At 35.6% G+C, this 20,424-nt stretch overlaps 1 protein-coding gene and 1 pseudogene across 2 annotated transcripts in view; both read right to left on the minus strand.

Moving 5' to 3' along the window:
* The window catches only part of ADGRL4 (adhesion G protein-coupled receptor L4), a 127,405-nt gene that overhangs the window by 29,930 nt on the left and 77,051 nt on the right, over window positions 1–20,424 (minus strand). For both annotated transcript variants that reach the window (XM_067726673.1, XM_067726672.1), the window contains 6 exons: window positions 19,104–19,220; window positions 15,272–15,477; window positions 9,531–9,704; window positions 8,115–8,318; window positions 5,809–6,029; window positions 5,613–5,679 (listed from right to left, as the gene is read on the minus strand). In XM_067726673.1, coding sequence (XP_067582774.1) covers window positions 5,613–5,679; window positions 5,809–6,029; window positions 8,115–8,318; window positions 9,531–9,704; window positions 15,272–15,477; window positions 19,104–19,220 — 989 coding nt within the window. The remainder of the gene's footprint in view (window positions 1–5,612; window positions 5,680–5,808; window positions 6,030–8,114; window positions 8,319–9,530; window positions 9,705–15,271; window positions 15,478–19,103; window positions 19,221–20,424) is intronic.
* Window positions 863–2,307, minus strand: LOC137212528 (FUN14 domain-containing protein 2 pseudogene; annotated as a pseudogene).

The raw sequence follows: 20,424 nt of genomic DNA on the forward strand, positions 1-20,424 counted from the left end.
TGCCTTTTCCAGATACTTTCCTATGAGCTCATTATTCATATATTCAACAGATACTGAGTACTTATGAAGTGCTTGGCTCCATGGATATGATGGTGAAGACACAAGCCTTGCCTTCCTGCAGTGGGTATTCTAGATGGTACAACAGAAGGCCAGTACAGAAAAATGTGTTAAGTTTCTAAGCATGGATATATCTATAAACTTTTATTTTAAAGAAAAATTCTAAGAGTTGGGGTCTTCCTGAGACAGATTACCTTTGATGATAGAAATAATTTATTTCACATGTGCTGTTGCTATTGCTACTGTTCTCAATTCTTAATGCTTGGAATGCCACCATTTAAAAACTCTGGTTCAAATGTTATATATTTCATACTAACTGGATAAATAGTAGAACTGGCACAGAGGAGCTACGGCTACCCCTGATGTTTGACAAGAGGTAAAGAATATTTCACATTTCAAAGCTTAAAACCTTTTCTATTAAATAAAAATCCAAGAGCTTCTTCCCTCTTCCACCTAAAGTCACTTATTTTACCATAAATAAATCCTTTGGAAACCAGCATGAGATGAATTATCCTGTATGGTGGAAAACATCTGTAGATAATACCGCAATGCCTCTAAGTGATTCACTAAGTCTGACCATCCTAAATGTATCTATTGGTTGGTTTCCCTAAAGACCTTCCCACCAAACACAATACCTTCAGCTCAGCATATGTATCTTTAGCACAAGTTCATTCCATATGCAGATTTTTCAACTGTAGTGCGCATGCTCCCATTCTGTCAGGATAATTAGAGCCAGTACAAGTAGTTCTCATTCTGTAACCTAAAATCTACTACAAAAGAAAGTAGACACCAAGATACCAAAATCTTTCATGCTTACAGGCAAATGTATTCAGTTCCTTTCCAGGCAGGACATAGTAAGGTATCTTATATGCTTGCTATTTCTTTTCCTAATCAAGTTTGGGACAACCTCTGAGGGTCCACTCACGCTCCATGGTGAGCCATCTTGTACCATGTTCTGGTAAGTATCTTACATAGGGGACAAAGGAATTTTCTTGCTGACCTAGAGATTAGTCAAGGGGGGAGTGTGGTGGGAGAAGAGTTAATGTCTACTGTCTCTTCCGTTGCCGTCAAGGTCATGGTGGGGCCATTATCCACTTGTACCAACAGATGCCTACAGAAGCCATTCAGATACGCCACGGCAGGGAGGAAGGCGAGGGAGAGGAGGACGAAGAGGAGAGGCTTTGCTATCCTATGACGGAGTGAAGAGGCCGCTGGCTGGAAAAACCAGGAGTAAGGAAGTGAAGTCATCCTCTTTAGGACGCCATACCAAGCAGAAAGCCTCCGAAAAATCCACCAGTCACTAGAACATTCTTCTTCACAAACGACACCACCTCGTCTGCTTTGCTTTTGACTTCCGCAGGTGTCTGGCTGCCCTTGCGGACCTTCAGCTGCTCCTTGGCTTTCTTCATGTCCCGCTCTACCTGCTTCCAGTCCACTTTGATGTAGCCAGTATGGTTTGCAAGCTGAAGCAGGAAAAATCCACCTCCCAGAGCTGTGGCAGCCAGCCTTCCAACCTTCTGGAATATGAACCCAGTGCACCATCCAGTGACACCTCCAATTAACAGCTGGGTTGCCACGCTATACTTTTCAGCTGAAGGCCCAGATTCCTGCCCAAACAGCTTGCGCCACCATGGCTGCTTTTTAGCAAGTTCTGCAAGATCCAGTGACTCAAATTTTCCCTCAAAGTTTCCTACAAGAATTAAGATACTTGACTGGCTGCGGCCATTTCGGCGAGCTCGTCTCGCGATGACACCTGTAGGGGCTCGGCTCGGTAAGGCGCGGAGTGGCGCGCCACCGTCGGCGCTAGCTGTCTGTTTTTAAAATTAGTAGCTGCTCAACAAACTGTGAATTTAAAAAAATCCCTATTATTGTTACTAATACTATAATCTTAGTAAGGAATAACAATGACTCAAAGGGATAAAAAAGGCCTGACTGTGAAAGTAGAGAAGAAATGGATAAGTTTATGGAGGTAAAAATTTGGTAAATAGTTAATGACATGTAGACTAGGGAGTGATGAGTCTATGAAAAGATGATTCTTGAATATTCTTAATAAAAGACAGATTATGATAATTTTGTGATTTCTGGTACTGCCTTATTTACATTTTTTCTGTGCCCTTTGTTTTCCTTCAAAAGGAATCTGGCACGCTTACAGGGCTGCTTGGGAGATACTTAAGTTCACACTAAGAATCCACTTTATGGAAAGTATACTCTGCTTCTCTCCCCATCCACAAACGAGTTCCTCATCTCCATGACGACTTCCTCTTCCACATCTCACTGGTATCACTTATATTTTATTATATGATATTCTTTGTCATTTGTTTCATCTTGCTTTCTCCTCATTGATACTATAGTGGGCAGGGGGTAATTCTTATATTTCCTTTGTGCTCCCATCATGCCCAGACCACCCAATTAACATGGTGACCTTAATGATATGGACTGGCATCCTGTCCTACCAGAATATCCCCAAACATAGGATGACAATTTTCAATTCAGTAAATCTGTATAGATGACTGTTGGGGTGGCATGGTTGATTCTAGGATATGTTCCTTCATTGGTAAAGCTCAGCTCCTCTGCTGCTGGGGGCTGGAAGGGTCTGATCAGCTCTTTTGGATGGAGAGAGCTTCACGACATCACTGTGGTTTAGGTTGGTTCTATTACTGCCGGTAATCTTGGCTTATGTGATGGCTTACACTTAGATGGTATATGCGATTTTTTTTAGTGTTTATAGTATTTCATTTCCATCTTGGCCCCTTCCATTTTTCAGAGAGGGCCAGCCATGCCACCATTCAACATCACCTGTGCTCAGCCTATTTTCTTGCTGTGTATAACTTCATTTGAGCTGACAACCTTCTGGGCAGCACTACAACTTTTCTTCCCCTCTCTAACTTTTTTGTGCTTATAGGATAGCTGAAGCCTTTGTGCGTTCGCCCCGTCATTTTATTCCCAGGCACACTCTATAATAATCCTTTTCCTCCCTGCTGTCAAGGGGATAGTCCAATAAGCATGCAGCCTGCAGAAAACTAAAAGCAAGTCTAGGCTCTATGTTCACACTTGACCCAAAGTCAGGGGACATATGTCAAGCTGTCATAAAAATTGTTCATATATTGCTCTTGTATATCAAGGAGACATGAAAATTCCACAGTCACATCAATCCGGGATCAAGATGAGAGTTTTACTCTTACTATTTCTGATTGCATTCTTTACAGACCTTTTGGAGTACTCCTTCACAATTTGAACTTGTCTTCATGGAGATGGGGGAGTACTTTTTTTTTTTTTTTGACTGACAGGGTAAGGAAAAGCTTTTCTAGAGAACAATGCACTCCCTCAAAGGCCAAGGACTCCTAACTCTGAGACACGACCCTCTCAGCCCCACTCTTTAGTCCCCTTACTGGGCTACAGCTGGTCCTACTGTTTCTTTGAAAGACCCATGGGAAGTGTCAGGTCCAAACTATTGGTGGCTCTTTTTCAAATGTCTGGGTGCTCAATATTTCTTTTACTTTATCTTTGAATGCAATACTATTCTGGGACAACAGGAAAACTTTTACTTAATGTTGTATCATGCAGCTGAATAACAATAATAATAATAATAGTAATAATAGGCCAGCATTAGCACAGAAATCCAGAGATCACTAGAGTAAAGGAATTCACTTTCATTCAATAATTAAAGAATTTCTGCTGTTTTCAAAGATATAAAAAAGATAAACAGTATTCAGTTTTAGACTCAACCGAAAGGCCTTATCCATTTCTTAAGTAGCCTGACCCTCTAGTTAAATGAATGATTATCATACAGAAACCATATGGAAGATATATTGGTTCATTAATTTCAGACTAGGACAGTGTGACATTGTTCATTTAGGCTTCTAGGAAAGTTTACAGGACTCATTTTTAGATAAGCCCATCTAAAGTCTGTCCATCTTACTATAAGATAATCCAAAGTTATCTTTTCCCTTATAGAAGCAAAAGTAAAAAAAAATAATTTCAGGGAACACTTTCTATTTCTTACTTTAGAGAAATACGCTCCTATTTTTCCTGTTTTCAGGAACTTTCTAGCCCACTACTTTCCTCTAAACTCTAAGAATCACTGATCCAAAGAACTTTCACTTATACAAAACAATATGAGAGATGGTCCACTCTGTAGAGAAGGAATCAGTAAAATTAGAAAATTTAGACAGTGCTTTCACACAAAATACTCATATCAGGGCAACGCATGAAAATATATGGATGGGACACATTCAGCCTCTATTCTCATGTGGGTTGAAAATTTTGGAATTCTAAATAAACTAACTCTGAAACTGTTTTAGCTGAAATCTTGCCAATGTTTTCTTTTTATATTACTAGATTCACTATGAGAATTATAAACAATTTTCTGTGATGATTAGGAAATACAGTTACTGAATGCACTTTATTTCACCCACACCATTAAAAAGTAAACCTTGAAGAAAATTCTCTGCTTTGCATTTCAAGTCTTTCTCCATTTAGCAGCTTCCTCACACCCATAAAAACACATGGGGAGGGGCTTCCCTGGTGGCGCAGTGGTTGAGAGTCCGCCTGCTGATGCAGGGGACACGGGTTCGTGCCCCAGTCCGGAAGGATCCCACATGCCGCGGAGCGGCTGGGCCTGTGAGCCATGGCCACTGAGCCTGCGCGTCCGGAGCCTGTGCTCCGCAACGGGAGAGGCCACAACAGTGAGAGGCCCGCGAACCACAAAAAAAAACAAAAGAAAACCAAAAAAAAACACATGGGGAGAAGAAAAAAATTCAAAAAAGATAGCTAGCTGATGGTCAAAACATATGGGACAAAGTTGTCCAAAATACTGTCACAACTCCTCCATTGACAATTCATTCTATTGTAGAGCCTTGTCAGACCTCCCAGATTCATTGACAGACTATTATATTCAGAGAGGCTTTGAAAACTTACAGCACTTAGAAATGCTCTGGAGACACATAAAAATGTCTTTATTTAGAATGGAACATATAACACCTGCCAAATTTGTAGGTTTGAAACCACTTCCAATAAGAATTAAAAGGCCCTCTTCCCAGCTGAAATAGGGCTATCAATACATGACTTGCCTGCTCATGGGAAATAGTGGGTTCTTGTCTCTGATGTCGCAATTTAGTTTAAAATCACTTTCGTGATGACAGGGTACATAAGGATGATAAAACTATAAAGATGACAGTCTAATCTTCAAAGATCACTGATCATTGATAAAAGATTAAATAACATAAACATCTGAAATGCCAGATTATCAGCTGGTTGGCACACTCTCAGTATTGAAGTATGCTGAGATACTACTGATAAGTGAAAAATTCTTTTTCTACATGTAATGCAAAAATACAGCCTCCCAAGAGGGGCAAATTAATTATAATAGCTTTGAGTTTAAAATGTATATTTTTTCTCAATAGTGATGCAATATATGTCCAGTATTAATAAACGATTTATTGTAAAGTGCTCAAAATTATTTTTCCCCTCAAAGTAATGCCTGATTGTTGAGAATTTTAAGCACCCTTAAACTGTAACTTTTTTTGAATTCTAGCCACAATTTTATGTATACTTACAAGGATGATTAGACATGCTGGTCCTATAAAACTCCAAATAAAGTTGTTTTCTGTGCTAAGCCAACATCTGAAAAGTAAATAAGAGATAAAATCTACATATATGCTTGTACGTACTTCAACAAAGCAAAATTTTCAATGATATACAAAGCTTATTCAGAATTGCATTCCAAATATTTACGAGATCATCTTAACTTACACTTTGGTGGTGCCATAATACCTATATCCTAATGATGCTGAAAATCCAACTACCACAGCTGGGCTGAGATAGCCAAAGATATAAAAATTCTTGTGCAAAAATCCCTTGTTGTAGATGACTCCTACAACAATGAGATAGAGGTGGATGCCTTCAATGCACATCCATGCAAAGGCAGCTAAAAAGAAGTAATGCAGCAGCCCGGCAATGATGGAACAGAAGAGCTAGAAAGCAAAGAAAGAAACCATAAGCAATGTGTACTTTAACATTATTGCAACATAAAATCTTGACTTTCTCCATAAATTATGCCATTTTCTATAATGCTTGGTCACATTAAAATATCCTTGTCAAGTGTCAGTTTTTTAAATTGTACCATTTCCGACTGATTTAAAAGAACTGTGCTTCATCAATGTGAAACATTCACCAGTCCTGTAATAGAACTAAGTTGCTGTTCTCGTCCAGAGATTTATACTTTTTATACACTTATATTATGTGATAAATTGTGGATTAGTCACATGATTATCTCACAGTAACTGTTACGATTTGAGTTGATTTCTGTTTTGGAGCTGCCTTTACTTTCCTTTATCTTAATCATGCTCAAAGAATGAAAATTACTGCTAATACTATGTTAAACAAAACATTATAAATAATTAAGAGAAGGCACTGAAGTTACAAAACAGACAAATGATGATATATTTTACAAAAATATCCATTATATGATCACTTGATTATCAGGTAAATTTGAGATGGATTTCAGTTAAATATTATTTATTAGTATTGACTTCACACTTAGAACTAGAGTTAGGCTTATAAGAAATAACAAAATGTAATAGTTATACACTTCTGTAGTAACAGAACTAACACAATCTATTACTGGTGGGATAACACAACATTTACATACTTACTGCACTTAATAAAATAGAGTATAATTGAAACATAATGAGATTACCTACTAAAATATATTCGAGAGTACTATATAAGGTTGGGGATGGTGATTAAAATTTGGGAACCACTGCAGTGAGGAAGTGAGATTTGAAATACGGCTTTAAAATGGGAAGAATTTGATAGGTGAAATAGAATTGAAAATAAACACTGGTGAAATAGAATTGAAAATAAACACTGTAACGAATAGTTTTGTGGTGAGGATGATGGTGGGGTGAAGCTGAAGGAGGAATTGGGCTTTGGAGGATAGTGGGAGGTACACAGAATTGACACGTGTTATAAATACCACTGCAAAACAAACAAACAAACAAAAACATACGGAGTTTACAGTCTTCTGTAGGCTATTTAAAATAGGTGCTTTGTGGCATCTACTTCAGAAGACAACCTTGATAACTGATGGTTAGTCTCAGTACTTGAAAGATGACTAGTAAGAATGGAAATATGGAGGCAATTTAATGTGTTGTGGCCATGTTGATGCACTTCTCTGGTCTCCAGCGGCAGGGCAGGCTGCAGCTGCTATACAGGAAAGCCACTGATGTGCTCACGTTCCCTGATGGCTGCTGACAGCCATTGACTGAGCACAGCAAGACATTCCTGTTCTTGAGAGACCTGCCAGGTGACTTTGGCTGAGGGTCTTCTCAAAGGACTCCTTGACAGGCAAACTGGGCTTTCCTTAGAACTGCACTGCTGTGTAAAGCGCTTCTACTCACTCATCCTTTCACCTTTCCTTCCTTCACTCAGGCTCAGGCCTGCATCTTGGTCTGATGGCTCTCCAAGTCTCTCTCTTCCCGTTTTCTCTCACAGCCATTTCGCTTAATAAATTTATATTGTTTTATCCCACTTTAGTGTCTGCTTCGAGGATGACCCAGACTAGCTCAAGATGGGAAATATTTGATAAGGCTCTAAATCAATAATAGTGGAAAATGGTTAGAAAAGTGCATTTACTAGGTTGAGCTAATTCATCATATTTCAACCTATGAACCTTAGCCACTTTTGTGTTCCGTCCCTGTCTTGAGATAAACATTTTTTCCAACTCTCTCTCTTTCCCCTCTCTCTCCCCTCTTTTTGTTTAACGCCCATGGAAAAACAAACCAAAACAAAACAAAAAGACAAAATAAGGTTATTTCTTCAGTTTGTTGACAAGTTTTTGCAGTTCATCATAATGAGGGCCACTGTGGTTAATGGAATTACTAAGCAAGTTGTTCAGATATATTAGCATTCTCAAACTTAGAAACACCTTAAGAACAAAGTATATCGTGTATTTGCCCCATTAAGCCCTTAATTCCAATTCATGTTTCTATGACATATACATTTAGGAAAGTAAAAATTTAGAAAATAAAAATAGAGAGTAAGGGAGATCTACATACCTTATTAGTATTTGTATTGATCCCAACAAGAAAAACAAGTTCAGCAAGGAATAGGCTACAGCAGAGATTTTTGTGAATTGTTGTCCTGGTGCTTTGAATTTCACTGAAGAACCAGAACGTAAAAATGCATATGGCAAGGCAAATCAGTGAAATAATTATTCCTAGTTGAGTGATCCTTGTAAGAATATTATAATCTTTAATACCCTAAGGGAAAATAATAATACAACTGTTAAAAGAATAACTCAGTAGCTCGTCAAAGGAACTACAACATATAATGAACTTCCCTTTTTGGTGAAACATTAAACTGTTTCTAAAATGTAAAAATACAAATGTGCATTTAGATGAGAACATTTTGTACTTTTGAAAATGTTCAACATTCAGAAAATCTGATATAAATCATGTAGCACTTTAAAAGTTCTGTAATTAGTGATTTTTTTCCCTAAGCATAGTATATATTAGTACATGGTTTAACAATGTTATCACCATCAGTTTCTTGATATTAGAAAGGCAATTCATTATTGTAATGTGAAAATGGTTAATTAAAGCAGCTTTATCAGTGGTAAGAACAAGTAATTTCTATGCAGTAATTCATTTAAACACATTAAACAAAGGTATCAGAAATGCTGAATATGTAGAATAACAAAAGAGTATAGTTGCGAGACTTTGAAATTGGAAAGGATGGTTTCACTCTAACCAGATGGTTTTAAGAGGCATCTTTGTTTATTTAACATTCAGAAAAAAAATCATCTTTGTTACTGACATTAGGGTTAGGCAGATTTATTTAGTCATGATATGTATTTGATGGATTTTAAGTATTGTATGGAAATGAGCCTGTAATCCAAAGATTCCAATACAAGGATATAAAATAAAAACCTATATAATGTAACAGCAAGATATTACTGATGTAAAATACATATGAAGCTATTCACCTTAGAAAGATTTTTCATGTTTAAAAATCTTGTGGGGTTCTACATTATTAAAACATGGTATTTGTTATGAATGTGCTAATACTTATTGACCAGGTATTAAATATTTTTAATGAATTTGTCATCAGTAAAAATAAAGTTTCAATACAAAGGCAAAAGCCCTTGAAGTCCATGATACTTTAAAATGTATAAAAGGTCCTTAAAAGCCACATTAAAAACTAAGTCAATGGATAGATATTTAATACACAATCTACTAGATATTATAGATTAGGTAAGTCTTACACTAAGAATAACCAAAGATCCAAACTAGATATGTCATAGAAGGCAGGTAAGAAAAGAAAGACTAAAAAAAGGTAATGTTGAGATTGTATCAGTAAATTAAATATGCTATTTATACCCAAAGAAAACATAAAAAATTAAATATTCTCTTGAATGACATAAAGAAGAAGAAAAAATAGATTTATAAATATGAATTGGAAAATTGGCTTACAATAGAAGAACCAGAAGACATCAAAATTGCAAAATGTGTCAGGTGGTTACAGCTGCATGAGGTGTGGGTCTCATTTGAGTATGTCACCTCACAGCCCTCCGAAGACCAGCTGCCATTCATGGTGTCAGGTAAGTAGTTCCAAAATGCACATTGACTCCTATACTTATCTGTGGTCTGAAAAAGAGACATTTTACTGACAGGAAAAAGAGAAAAATTTACACATACGACATCGTTTTGGTTATATTTAAAATACCATTTTGCATAGCAATATAATTAAAACCATGCCTAAAAAGTAAAGCATAAAATCAATGCTAATAAGTGAATGCTACTGTTGTGTGAAAAAATTGAAGTTTATACTGCAGTCATGCTATATTTTATCAATCCTGTGTCACGCATTTGTGAGAATTATTGTCAATTGAGATCATGTATGTCATTTAGAATGGTGCATGACATATCTCATTATCTTCAATAAATGTTTATTGGATGTGCACTAGACATTAGTCATTGATCCAGGTGCTAAAAATACAGCACTGAACAAAACAAAAAAAGTGTTTGCGTTTTTTTTTTGTTTTTGTTTTTTGCGGTACGCGGGCCTCTCACTGCTGTGGCCTCTCCCGTTGTGGAGCACAGGCTCCGGACGCACAGGCTCAGTGGCCATGGCTCACGGGCCCAGCCGCTCCGCGGCATGTGGGATCTTCCCGGACCGGGGCACGAACCCGCGTCCCCTGCATCGGCAGGCGGACTCTCAACCACTGTGCCACCAGGGAAGCTCCGTGTTTCCGTTATTGACCTTACATTCTAATGAGGAGATAAGAAATTATTAAACAAAATAAATAAGCTAGGGAAAGGAGAACAGAAGTAATCTGAGGAGGCTTTTCCTAGGAAATGACATTTAAGCAAATACTTCAGTTAAGTGAGAGTGTGAGTCCTAAAGACTTGGGAACAGAGGGTTCCGTACAGTTTGAATAGAAAATGGAAAACCTCTGAAGTGAGACTCAATGAAGGTCTTCCAGAAACATCTAGAAGCCAGTGCAGTTCAAGCAATGAATGAGGTAAAGGGTACTGAGTGTAAGGTCAGAGATAGACAGGGGCTGATCAAATAGACTACAGGAAGGTTGTTCAATAAATAGTAGAGTTCTCCTTATCATATATTAATATTAACTAATCATAACACAATACTTAATGCACTGTAAGTTTTAATAAGTTACTCATAGAATGCTGTATACCTATGCTTGTGTCTTGTAGAAATAAAAACTGTTTACAATTATATAACAATTTATAGTTAACTAGGTGCTTTCTTACCTACTTTGTTTAATTTGATCCTTAAAAGAGCCCTGTGAGTGGGTATTGTGTTGAGAGACCAAGAGATGTCAAAAAATATATGCAAGACTAATCATTGATAAGTGGAGTAAAACAGAACCAAATGCAAATCTTCAGACAACTATTCATTAAAGAAAATATTAGTTGAGTATCAAATATAGGCACTGTGCTAGGAGCCACGGATTCTTAGTTGAAAAGATAAAGCATCTGCCCTCAAGGATGACAGAAGCCTAGATGATTTTAATACAATTAGACAGTTGCTTTAATGGCCTATATAGAAAATCCAACACTTAGATCAATAGTTGGAGCACTGGCCAATTTGATTGGAGTACGTCTAGGAAGACAGTGATTGAACTAAAACTGGAGAGATGACAAGAAATTTTTCAAAGAAAAATTTCTATGTGAAGAAAATTGAAACTCTACATCCAGTTGCCCCAAAACTGCCAGGAAAATACCCAATCCCACTCTTGTTAAAAAACAAACAAACAGATAAGCTAGAGGAGCCAGAAGGACTCTAGAATTGAGGAACTAGAGTCAGCTGAGAGTGCATCACTCAAAAAACAGGGGTTAAGTGAGGGTCTGTCTACATGCTGAGCACCCACCATTGCCCACCACTGTCTTTTTATTCTCCTAATCCTTGCAGTGAGCTTCTGTCTTTAGGCATGAGACTAAAAGGTTTCTGAGAAACTAAAGGCCGAAGAGAAATGACTTTTAGGTAGTGATCTTCAGGATCTTCCAGTGCAATGGCCAGAAACTAGCCTGATGATAACTCTCTAGGGAGGCACACCACTGCCACAAGCCACCTGAACACACAATCATCTTTCAAATGTCTCATTATTAGATATGGATGGATGGCCATGAACCACTAGACCTCCGAGGACACACTCTACCATGAAAGACAAAGAACAAAAAGCCAACAAGCCAAACAGAGGAAATCATGAACATAATGTAGGGAGTAGAACACAGGTTTTTTTAAAATATAAATACTACCACAGAGAAATACTGCACCTATGAAACAAAAGTAGAGTTCAAAAAATAAGGGTGCTCTGTTATAATTAAGTATAAAGTAGAAATAAAATATGTTAGCAGGAAAAAAGAATGTAAAGGAAAACTTAAAATGAAAAAAAAAAAAAAGACCTTAGAGGCTCAGCTGGAGAGTCCAATATTTACATAAGAATAACAAGAGAAGAGACAAGAGATACTGGAGAGAAAGAAATTAGCAAAGAAATAATAATAGAAAATTCCCTAAAACTGAAGACCATACATTTTCAGACTGAACAGACTCACATAAATGCCTAGTACAATTAATAAAGAAAGATCCACACCAAGGTTCATCTTTGATTGAATCCTGAGAATGAAGATAAGATCTCAAAAGTTTGAGAGAAAGAGACAGATCACTTGCAAAAAGAATGCAAATTTTAAGTAAAATATTAATTGCATGCAACTTCCCCAGGTTAACCTGGAAAGCTAGAAAAAAATGAGCAAGGTCTAGAAAATTCTGAAGAAAAAATTATTCACAATTTATAACTCTATACCATGGAATTTATCTAAGTGTATGGATAAGATAGAAATATAGTATATACTTAGCTAAAAAGGTAATGCAAGAGCTCAAAAACTTGACTTTCTGGGCACCTTTCTCAAGAGTCACTGGAGAATATGCCACCAAAATATAGAGATAAACCAAGAAAGAGGAATCGTTGGTTCAAGGAAACATTGAATCTGACACAGGAGAGAGGAGAGTTGCATGCCCAGGATGATGGTGACAGAGATGTCCAGGCTGATAGCTATACAGAAGGCAAAGGATAGACCATCCAGACAGGATCAAGTTCACAGAGGCCTAACAAGGATGTCTCCAGAACATTAATTTAGCTGATAATCTTATGTATTTGAATGTTTTATAAGGAGATTTATAGTACTATCAGAAAGTTTGGGGACTAATTAGTAATGGATAAATAGAAATCTAAGCAAGCTAAATGAAGGGAATTTACTAACACCAGGAAAATTGTTCAGCCTCATGATTCAGCTGTGTATAACGCATTGAAAACTGATTTAACCCCCAATTTGATGAAGCATGGGAGGATGAATAGTTGGGGGAGTGTGTGGATCACAGGGGAAGACATGTATAAGAAAATTAAATCCACATTTTCTATAGATGAAGGCAATAGATCATATCTATTTTTTAAAAGCTTAAAAAAATAAGAGGAGTTATTAAGTTTGGGGTGAAGGAGATAGAGGGTCAATGGAAAATGCTTTCCCATTTTGTAGGAGGCCAGAAACTTCAGCCTATTTGTTAGCTGAGACACTGGGACCAATGTGGAGACATCCAGGAAAGTTGAGGTAATGGACAAAGCTTAATTTCTTGGGAGGTAGGTGGGGGAGTGATTCAGAGAATAGCATCAGGCAGGAGAGTATCTTAGCTGTGGAAGAATGGATTCTGGAGAAAAACTGTGGGTATGAAACTTTGTTCTACCAGTTGTTACTGAGTGACCACGGGCAAGGCATTTAATCTTTCAGAGTCTCAGTATCCTCATCTGTGAAATGGAGATAACAGTACCTACCTCATAGGGTTCTTGTGAAAATTAAAGTAAATAACTTAGAACAAAGCGTGTTTCCATATAAGCATTATTAAAGTATTGGTTGCTATAATTATTATCATTATTATTATCTGTATTATTATAACAACTATAATTAATATTCCTCTAAAGTAATGAAGTATATACTAGTTGGTGAAGTTGCAATTATCAGGGAATCAGGAAGTGGAAGGTGTTAGATATGAAAAACTTCGATTTTCCTAGAGGATAAAATGGTATCCAAATTTTATTCTGAGAGGGAAGCAATTGATTAGGTAAATGTATTGTCAGAGGAAAGAGATGAAATTTCAGAGTGGTCATTGCTTTGAATGGGAAAAGAATTTGAACAGAGAAGAAGATTAAGGACAATCAAGTTTTCTCATTAAGTATGGTGAAGAACTCTTGTGTAAATGTGTGTTTTGTTTTGTTGCTGTGTCAAACAGAGATGGGAGAAGTGGGTTGTCCTTGGCACCTCTTCAGCTGCCAAAACATTCCACTGGTAAAAACTGTAGAAAAACCATAAGACCATGTAAAAGAACAATGTTTGTTTTCTAGTATCAAAAGGTCATTTGCATTTAGCACCTGAAAATATCTAAATTTAGTTTCCATTCTTAAAACATTTCACACCTTCTTTTTCCCTCAACAGAATGCCCACCATTGTCTAGGTTTGACCTACTATTTACTTGCAATTTCTATACATTTTGTTTCTCTCTATATCAGATGTCTGTCTTTACAGTGACACATTTGTACTGTATGGAAGCATATAGAGTGGCCCCTCGATATTCACAGAGGATTGATTCCAGAACCCCTGCGCATTCCGAAATCCACGGATACTCAAGTTACTTTTGTAAAATGGAGTAGTATTTGCATATAACCTATGCACATCCTTTTGTATACTTTAAATCATCTCTAGATTACTTATAAAACTCAATACAATGTAAATGCTATGTAAATAGTTGACGGGCTGCAGTAAATTCAAGTTTTGCTTTTTGGAACTTTCTGGAATTTTTTCCCTTGAATATTTTCCATTTGTGTTTGGTTGAATTCATGGATGTGGAACCTGTGGATACGGAGGGCTGACTATATGTTCTTTTAATCCCCTGTTTTCCATAAACATGCAAATACAATTGCCCAGCTTCAAGGTTCTCCAAATAGAGTTTCTGAGGCACTTTAATTATGTACTAAGATTGAAATTCAATTGAAAGCCCAATAAACCATTAACTGTAAAAATGCAGCAAACAATATGATTTTGAGTTTCCCCTTCACTTTTAGGTCTATAGAAACCCTAAATACTTAGTTATTTCTAATCATTTTTTTTATTGTATAGTTTTAATTATACATGGGTTTGAAAAAAGATTTAGAATAACAATAAAAGAGTAAAGTGTTCTCAGATAATTTCTTTATGAAATATTATGAACTTCTCTATGATTTTATTTTAATCAGCACCCAAATCCCTGCAAGTATTATTTTATATGACAATTAACCAAACACCTCCCTCATTATACAAGTAACATTTATCTCTTTAATACTTTTTTATAACTTCTTCCTCGAAGGGCTGGAGACTTCCAAAATGAACAATGTACTTAAAAATAAAACTAAAATGTAGCTTAATTTCAGATAATCAAATACATAAAATTCTTTGGTATTTATTATAAAATTTAAAGAGCACTGAAAGTACAAAAATATTTTATAGAAAAATTAGTTGAAACCACTTTACTCTTTTATTTCAATTTTGAATTTGCATTTTTAAACTCAAGAACTCACATACAATTAAAGTGACACTACAAAAACATGTTCATTTCTCTGAATGCTTCACAATTATAATCCATAGTCAACAGAAACACAACTTACCTTTATGTGATTTAATGTAAATGTTATTTTTTCAAGTTCATACAATGTGGGTGGGTTTGAGCTAATTGAGACTGAAATTACTGAAGAGATGACTCTTCCCTCCTCTTCAGCTTTATCATAACTTTGAGGTTCCAATAAGATGTTGTCAGATGATGAAAATAGAGGACCAATACTCTTATAATATAAAAATGCAACTGCAACACTGCCTGTCAATCAAATAAGTGTATTCAGTGAAATTCTTAAAATAAACATAAAAATTGACCAAAGGGAGTCATACAAATTCCCAGATACTGAAATGTGGGTCATAATATATCTATGCTTACATCATCCAACCATATTAAGACATATTCTCTGACCTCTGTGACTCTGAAACTGATTGTGGACTGTAGCATTCCCTTGGCACAGACTATATTTAGGAGAAAAATAGTCCTAGACAAATTTACATCCAAGTGCTGACTAAGAACCAAGGAGTAAAGTATATTCACTTGAAAAATAAAATTTTGACTTACTACTTTGCTGGGCGAATATATGAATTAGAAAGATATTGGGAGAAAATTATCACAGATTTACAGTATTAAGAAAGTTTAGAATTGAAAGAGTTGTGAGATGCCACTGAGTTCAACCTCATGCCCACTGAAATGCTTCCTCTTTAAATTCATGACATATAGTTATGCCGACACAGCATAGGGAATTTATTGCCTTTCGAGGCAGCCATTTATCTGAACCCCTGACCCTCCCCAAATGCAGCACATCAGCACATAACCAGATACTAGAAATGTTACCTGATCAGTATAGACTATCACATGCCTATTTTTCCCTTAGCCTGGACACCACACCTATTTTAACGGATCTCAAATTGCCTTGGTTTTTGAGATCATTATCAGCAGCTCATTATCACTGATATTAAGTGTGTGTGAACAACTCAACATGGACAACTATTATCTTTTAAAATTCCTGTTGTCACTTAGGTCACATTCCTTCTCTGTTGTACAGAATTACGGACAGTAAATTGAGGAATTTATATTCAGAATTTACTCTTGGAGTTAGAAGTTCTGGTTTTAGTCATTTCTCCTACTTGTGTGTCCCTGGGTAAACTTGAGTTTTCTCATGTATAACATGATGGTAGTGATATTCCCTCCAGCTATTTACTAGGATAAGGTGGAGACCAAATGAAATTATACGAGCCTTCTATAAAATTTAAGATGCTATATTAATATGATTATTGTTATACTTATTAACTAGATATGTTTGCTTTAGATACTTGGACAAATTAGGAAGAACTCTATCATATTCATTTTCCCTCAAGTTTGTGACACCAGCAAATAATTTGAAAAGCATAAATTAATCAAAATCATTAATACAAATGTTGATAATGTCATCAAAAACAAAGGTCTGTGATATAATGCTGGAACCATCCACATCACAATATCACACTAATAGCTAACATTCTTTGGATATAGTTATGTGAGCTAGAAGTTGCAAAAATGTGTCACTATTCATGTTTTCTATCTTAGTGTAAAAAGGCACCCCAAGATACTGCTAAGAGCCTTGCTGAAATTCAGATACATTACATATTTTCCTAAACTGCCAGCACAGAAAACTTATATCAAAAAAATAATGTTAGTATAACATGGTTGGGCTAGTGAAATTGTGATGGCTTCAGATGACAACTAGCCCAGCATTTGCTATGGACAGACCAGGGATGGAAGCAGAACCTGGAAACCTCTTAGGGGAACTTGACCTAGTCCAGCTGATGAACCAGTTCATGCAACAGCAACTTCTCGGAGGTTGTAGTAGTGGGTGGTCCAAAATCAAATGAAGCACCAAAGAGATAACATGGATTTAAAAATCTATCACTCTGATACTTTCTAAAGGAAAATATTTATTTAACATCAATTTTTGACTTTGGGTAAAAGGAGACTCATGCCACATAGAATGGTCCAAAATCCCTTTTTAATCTTTTTCTGAATATTGATCCAGTATTTGTTCATTCTTTTTAAATCATTTGGAACCTATTTTAATTCCCATGATTTCTCACTAATTCTAGGCCTGATCTAGCTTTTAACTCTCATATCAGATCTGTACCTATTTTCAGTAAACTAGGGGTTCATTCACTAATGATAGGCACTAAAATTCAGTATATAAAAAAGATTAAAAATCCATCTGTGCCACCCTTATTTTCCTCCTAATGATACTATGCAGCTTTTAACTAATGAATGTTTTTATTAAGGAAGTTTGTCAATAAATGAATAATCACATGTAGACATCATTGAGTGGGTTTGATCAGTTTCTTACACTTGTCCTTATTTTGAAGATTCAACCTTGAGGAAAATAAATTTTCTCCCTCTGCTTTCTTGAGAGCTGATATTACTGTCCCTTTCAAATGTCAGCGTTTGCATGCGTGATTATGAAATGTAACAAAACTACCATACACTAAGACATGATCTCTTCGAGATATTAATTCCATGACAATTTCATCATCTGTCACTATGATAAGTATTTTCAATGTCTTTATTCTCAACTTCCAAATACTACTCAAATTGTCTTTGAAAATACAACAGTTTAACACATTCTTTGGATTTGCTCCTAAATATTACGTGTGTGCTTGGTTAATTAGAATATGATGTAATGGGGTAAGAGCCATGGGTTCAATGGCAGTATGGCTTAGTTATTTTTGTTTTTCATGGCCATCTGTTTCTTACTTTTGAATAAATAATGACAAGAAAAAATGGAAAGGAGAATATCAATGGATTAGAAAAAAATTCCCACATTAGCGCTGTAAAAATTTTTTTTAAAAGATGGTATTCTGAGAGGGAATGTTCAACAAGCTTTTTAACAATAAAGACAACATATTTTTTAATGAAGTGATGTCTGTAAAAGTGACATATGTGTGTTATTGTATATATTTTCCATTTGTACGTATGACCACCCACAATGCTTTGTGGAAATATTATAATTCATGTTTTATAGTTAATATATTTGACCTATATGTGAACAGCACCAATTCTATTATCAGCAAAGATTTTTTTTTCTAAGTGCATTGCACTACGAGAGCAGATAAATGGTTAAATTAAAATAGCAGCTGCTAGTTTGCCTGTGGTTAGGCGACAAGGGAAAGCTGGTCAGGGCTGATTTCTTTGTTAACTCCTTCTCTTCAAGTCTTAGTTCTGCATTATCTGTTGATGTACATAGAGACAAACCCGTTAGCTTCTTGTGCCTTAGTTCCATTATCCATAAAATGAGGCCATTAGGTTAGATAACCGTAAAGTCACTTGCTAGTACTAGCATTCTCTGGTCCCATTTCTTAAGAAATCCTGCCTTTAGTTTAGCTGAAAAGTTTAGTGTACAAAAACTAAGAAATGAGTGGAAGAGAAATCCATGCTTAAACAATAACTTTCTACCTTTTTGAACACTACCTCTATTCATCTTCCTCATACAATCCCAAATTCAGTCTTACAAGGAGGAATATGAAGGATTACTGAAGACGAAATATTAGAAGAACTCTATGAAAATTATAGCATCTGACTGCTGCAAAATGAGGAATAAAATCACAGTTCCTTTGTATATTTCCACTGGGATCTTAACATTATTAGACAGTTACAGAGTTGGAGGATCGAGGACAAGAAGGATCTAGGTATCATCAGCTAAAATTCTACCCAGATATTTTTATCATAATGAAAATCTCAAATATAAATACGGAAATTCTGTGTATAAACATAAAATATTTTTCTATAGAAAACCACACAAGTTATATGCACATATGATACAATCAAATGTATGGTATTTATTGCAAAACATTGAAATATTGTATATAAGATTGTCAAAGTCCTACCATTTGAATGATATGCAGCTTTTCTATTTGGAAATATCTTTATATTATCTCCGTCCATATTCATATGGGGATGAATATGCTTCATGTGATATGAATCAAAAAAGAAAACTTTGAGAGCTGAAACAAAATCATGAAAATAATAAATTCTCTGAAATTAGTTTAATCAATGTATTTATTTAGTTAGAGACAATTTCATCCATCATTGTTATATTTCAACTTCTTAATTACGGCAGGTAGAATAAACATATTCTGAACATGATGTTTGGACATTATAATTTGTATTTAAAAATCTGATTCAAGTTTATTTGTTTGATTTCACTATAGCATTCATGGCTTAATTCTAACTTTATTGAATAAAATAAAAGAAAATATGTATGTACACAAAGAAGCTATAAATCATAATTACTAAAGCAGACAAGCAATTACAATGTATTAGAGGATGATATCTACAATATAATTTATTATATACAGAGTGATTGACTTAAATTCTTGAGTAGTAATTTCCTTACCTGGTGCATTTTCACCTTTTTCATGCAGGAACATCATAGAAATTTAGGCTCCTATATATGGTCACAATGCTTGCTACCTTAATTTTGAGTAACTGGTAAATCTCGATGAGTTAATGATTTTTGTATATCTATAGGTGCACAGCAGGATAACAACCAGAAATATAATAGGGGTGTATATGCAATGATTACTGCAGAAAGTGTACTTTGTTTCCTCAGAACAACTTACAGGCAGCCTCAATTTGATCCAGATTCTTAATGTGTTAAGTATGAGATTTCATAAAGCAGGAAACATTCCAATTTGCTATGCTAATTACTTTATATTATCGAAAGGCAAAGGATTCCTAATGAGAAATTTAAATATACTACATTCAGGACAAAGATATACGCCCAAAGGATTTCAACGTTAAAAATAAACATCTTCAATGTTCAACATTAGAAAAACAGGGGATGGTTACATAAAATATGATTTATCCATAGACTATTGCAGAGACACTAAAAATTATGCTCATGGTATGGTTTTAGAAGTCAGGATGGTATAATCTTTATGGGGCAGGGAGTGGCTGCCGGGGGGATGAGGGGTCTTCTGGGGTGCTGTTTATACAGACATGTTCACTTTGTGAAAATTTGTCAAGTTATATTCATTTGACATGTGCACTTTTCTGTCTGTTATACTTCAAAAAAAATTAAACTTAAAAAAATGAAATATACTACATCCAGAAAATCTGTCTGTACTATGATCGGTCAAGACAGATCCTACCAAGTCATGAGATGACAAGGGAGTAATGGTCTCTGAGCATTTAAATGCTAAACAG

The sequence above is a fragment of the Pseudorca crassidens genome, chromosome 2 (assembly GCF_039906515.1).
Source record: "Pseudorca crassidens isolate mPseCra1 chromosome 2, mPseCra1.hap1, whole genome shotgun sequence".
Classification (NCBI taxonomy): domain Eukaryota; kingdom Metazoa; phylum Chordata; class Mammalia; order Artiodactyla; family Delphinidae; genus Pseudorca; species Pseudorca crassidens.